Here is a 4,752-nt window from a genome sequence, read left to right on the forward strand (position 1 = left end):
GACTTGCATTTGCGTTTGTAATTTGTTATTTTGTTTTCAGAATTGTGATTTGTTTTGCACTTCTCGGCCACCGTAGTAGCCTAATCCTGGTTTAACATAAGCCATGTCTGTGAAACCAGGCCTTAGTGTATGAATATACCGTATAAAAATAAAATAAAATAAAATTGCTCAACTTATTTTGATGAGTTAAAGTAAAAACAATAAGCTGGCATAACTTACTTACCAAATCATTATCTGTAGTGTAGGAAAATAAACTAAACTAAACTATAAATAAAATAAAATAAAATAAAATAAAATAAAATAAAATAAAATAAAATAAAATAAAATAAATAAAAATTTTTTGGGACATTTGTTGCTATTCCTACCTGCCCTGAACCCTTAATTATTTTGAATAGTCTAAACTAATGTAGTCCAATGTCATTATAATACGTATTTTTGACTTGAATAAAACCAATTAAATCATATTTTCTTCTAAGGGGTCAAAAATGACCAATATAATACAATATAATGCATTTAATTTAGACCTGATAACAATTCATAGGATCAAAGGGGGACAATTTCCAATATATGATTACAGCATGTCTGATATTCAGAACCACACATAAAAAATGAAGATCTGTCAGAAAAACAAACTCTGATCAGCTTTCATATTTTCCCTAAATCTAAAGAGAGAGAGAGACCATGGCCCATAATGCATCATTTTGCGCTTTATATCCATGGCTTTCACAGGTATCTAGGGGGTCGTGGCTGCCGAGGGGCCTGACACATTCCACCCCAAAAAAGGCAGTGCTGTGGGGCAGATATAGCCAGCAGCTCCAGCTTGAGTTGACAACACAACAAGCAAATATGCAGATCACTCCTCACAACTCTGGCTCGTGTTAATGCGATTCGGTGGCTTTCCAGGATTGAATGGCACAGCCAGTGCTTTTGGGTATTTGGGTGGATTTGAAAGGTAGTCATACCTCATACATTCACTGAATAACAATGGAGCTGTGATTGATTAGGGTTTCACCAGCATGTTGCTTTATAAAATCCTTCAAATCTGTTCATTAAAAAAATTATTAATGATAAGACTAATTACACAAGGCTATAATGTAGCTGCTGGTTATTGACTTGGCAAAAGAGTAATGAGTGATTCAGCGCACAGAAAATAAAGAACGGTCTCAGATTTATTGAATTTCCCCCTACTGTCCCTGAGATATAATCATCAAAAAAACAACCTTGTAAAATGTCAATGTATCTATTACCCTGGCTAGAACTGCTTCATTTTTTCCATTTTCTCTTGTTGTTTGGCCAACAGTAGCCTCCACAGGGAGCCCAAGCCCTACAGACAGTCATTGATATCTGTCAGTAAATTAGCAAAGTAGCAAAGACAGTTTAATGAAGCTGAAAGGACGGCTAATGGATGCATGTTGGGACAGAATCTGTGTCTGGAAGGGCTAATGTGACATATATTAATAAAACAAAAAAAAGGAACTAAAGCTACATTATTATGTCTTCATTCAGTGGAATGACATGGTGCAAGACAGTGGGAGAAATTACTAATTTCTGTCTATTTTTCCCCTCTTTTACTGTAGAAAGACAGATATAATTTTATCTTATAGTTTATCCCATCTTTAAGTAAAGGCCCGTTGTTCTGGTTTTGCTTTAGGACTTTACTTTGGACATCAAGTGTTGGTGACCCAACACAGTACCACAACTGTTTAATACACAAAAATGAAAAAATAAATAAATAAATAATTATATTCTATACATATTTTTAAAATAAAATCATGAAATTAAATTAAATCAAACTTTTTAAAATTAAATTAAACCTGTTTATTAACATTAGCATGATCTGCCCATCAATATACAAAATTATTCAAATGACAGGATGATTGACACGTTTTGTTTCCTTCTTATAAATGTATGCATTTTAATAGTTTTATGTCATTAGTTCACTGTTCCCATTCACCGTTTTCAAGCATAAGAGTATGTAACACAACCTGTGCTTGTTGGCATCTGTAAAAATACTATAGAGTTTGACTGGACGCACAGCTTTTGACATCAACAACAAAAGATATGGGAAAGCATTTATAAAAGCACAACATTTTGTTGTTATTGTGATGGTATACAAATAAAAGTAGACCCTTTTCAGTTTAGAATGATATATACTACCACAGAATTTCACAATATTCACCATACTAATGAAGTTAAGATTGCCTGCAAAAACTGCACTTGAAAAAAACTGCTAATTATTGGGGGAAATTAAAACTAGTGAGAAAGGAATATCTTTTGAGATGTTATCTAAGAGGTGAAATGAATACGAATGTTATTCTAATAAACAGTTTCGAACTAAATCAAACTGTATTATTATGTAAAAGAATTTTGTGTGATCTCGATAATCTATGGTGATATTTTCCAAAACACCTCAGACACCAAAGACTTCAAGAGCAACAACACTTTTCCCCATTAAAGGCCAATAAGTAACGCGCTTGTTCCAGCTTCAGGGCAGAATATTTCCCACATTACTGTGGTAGTCTGTGTGAAAATGGAAATCCACTGGAATTCATTATACTAAGCTAAAACAAGGTAACAGAGAGATATAGGATGTATACCTTACCCTTCTTTTGTTGTGTTTGCTAAAGCGAACATCACTATTATTATTGCTCATACTTAAACTTAAGCCCTTGACCTTCACCTCTTAACCTGTTCCTTCACCATTTGTGGATTCTACTTTCAATTGTGTGGCTTGAAGAGAAGTGTGTTATAACTTACACTGAGTAATACATACACTCTTAAATATAAAGGTTCCAAAAGCAGTATGTCAAAAAATAACTATTTTGGGCTCCAAAAATAACATTTTGTTATATAGTTCTTAAAAGAACCTTTAGTGTGAAGAACATTTTAAACATCTAAAGAACTTTTTTTCCACTTCAAAGAACCTTTTGTGGACTGGAAATGTTCCATGGATGTTAAAGGTTCTTCATGGAACCACAGATGCCAAGAAATGACCTTTTTAGGAGTGTGGGACCAGAAAATGCCATAGAAACATGTGGTGAACTCTTCTGACTTGACATAGCAAGCAAAATCCTAGCAACCCCAAGAATACCTTAGCAGCCACCTAGTAATGTCCTAGCAACCATCGAAAACACTCTTGGAACTGCATAGCAACACTCAGAACACTGAATAGCTGTCTGAAGAGATAATGGGAGCGGTGACAAGATATTTCCTTCTTGTTTTGACCTGATAACGTTGTCAAGCAAAACTTTACTAGTCCTATTTGCATGGGAAGTTAAATATAGCAGAGGGCAAGACCAAATATATCAAACTAGGTCCAAGCTTGGTCTTATCTTTACTAAAATAGCACTGTAGCTGATGGTGTAGTGGAGTGCTGTCAGTCATTTGGAATGCGGTGGGCTGGACAAACACTGGACCACGGTTCAGCCATGATGCAATTTAGGATACGTGGGAGGGATGCTGGGAAGGAGGCAACAATCCGGGTAAAAAGGAAGATTGTGAGGTGTTAATGAACTTGAAAGTGAGCGTTAAATTAAATGATCTGGAAATCCAAGTTCCTTCCATACATAAATATGACTCACAGACTCATCGCATTAGATAGCTAAATGCCAAAGCAAGTGGAAATTATTTTAAAGAAATTATGGTCAAAATGAAGACAAAAGGTTTTCAGATACCTTGTGGCTGTCAAATGTTAGTGGAACATGTTAATAATTAATGTGATGATCTACACTGGTGGTTGCTCTATCTAGGACACCAGTGTGAACTTGAGGAGAACTGATTGTATTTGCATATGCACTATAAATCAAACTGACCCTTTTGTCATATGACCTCATTTTCTTAAAAGATGTTATCCATTATTTATTGAAATGGCATGATTGCTGAGTGTTCATTTACCGTAATATACTTGCTTTGTTGCCACTAGGTCCCATGATAAAACTCAAGAATGTCGTTCCAGTAGATTAAGGATGTTGCTGACATGCTGAATGTCCAACAGACCGTCCTGTGTTTTATCATCTGTGAGATTCCTTTGGTGGACACTGATATGTGCAACTAACAAAGAGTGTCAAAGTTCTTAATAACTCTATTATCCCTTCGCATGGTCATATTGTTTAAACCTAACTGACGAATATTACGAATAAGCCACCTAGTGGCATATTCGAATAAAAAAAATCTTTTTTTATACATTTTTTTAAATTGTTTCGAATAAACAAAAATACAAAATCCCCAATGTAATAAAAAATGTTATACAAATTTTAGTTTCACAGCTTTACTGCCTACAAAAAATATTGTGGATTTTATTTCTTTTTATTTTCATTTTATTTTATTTTACAAGGATCAGATGAAGAACGCCCTGAAGAAGTATAAGATCAGACCCGATGACCAGGAGGATGTTGCTGCTTACCGTACCATCTGCGGCAACTATGTAGAGATTGTGTTCTAATGCTGGAGATGGAGAGGACAACCAGGAGACAGCAGAAGTGAACCAGGAGAAATACAGCCATGGCTGTCACCGCTACCACCACCACCATCACAATACCTGCAATAGAGCTTGTGGGTCCAGGATAGCACTGCTTAGCCATCAAAGATCTCACAGTTAAAAGCGTGGACGTCATCATCAAATTTCGATGGACAACCGAAGAACAGTAAAGTCTTTCAAATTTGTCTTCATGTTGTAGTAAGTAAACTAAATTAAACTTGTTATAATTTGTAATTGTAATAATTTGACTAACAAAATGTTCTGTTATATATATA

At 34.9% G+C, this 4,752-nt stretch overlaps 1 protein-coding gene across 1 annotated transcript in view; it reads left to right on the forward strand.

The window, feature by feature from the left end:
• LOC107691064 (atrial natriuretic peptide receptor 2) overlaps positions 1-4,441 on the forward strand; it is a 23,128-nt gene extending 18,687 nt beyond the window's left edge. The window contains exon 7 of the mRNA XM_016489547.1: positions 4,334-4,441. Within this exon, the coding sequence (XP_016345033.1) occupies positions 4,334-4,441 (108 nt within the window). The remainder of the gene's footprint in view (positions 1-4,333) is intronic.
• The last annotated feature ends 311 nt before the right edge of the window (positions 4,442-4,752 follow it).

This window comes from Sinocyclocheilus anshuiensis, unplaced genomic scaffold (genome assembly GCF_001515605.1).
Source record: "Sinocyclocheilus anshuiensis isolate Anshui unplaced genomic scaffold, SAMN03320099.WGS_v1.1 scaffold158, whole genome shotgun sequence".
NCBI lineage: Eukaryota > Metazoa > Chordata > Actinopteri > Cypriniformes > Cyprinidae > Sinocyclocheilus > Sinocyclocheilus anshuiensis.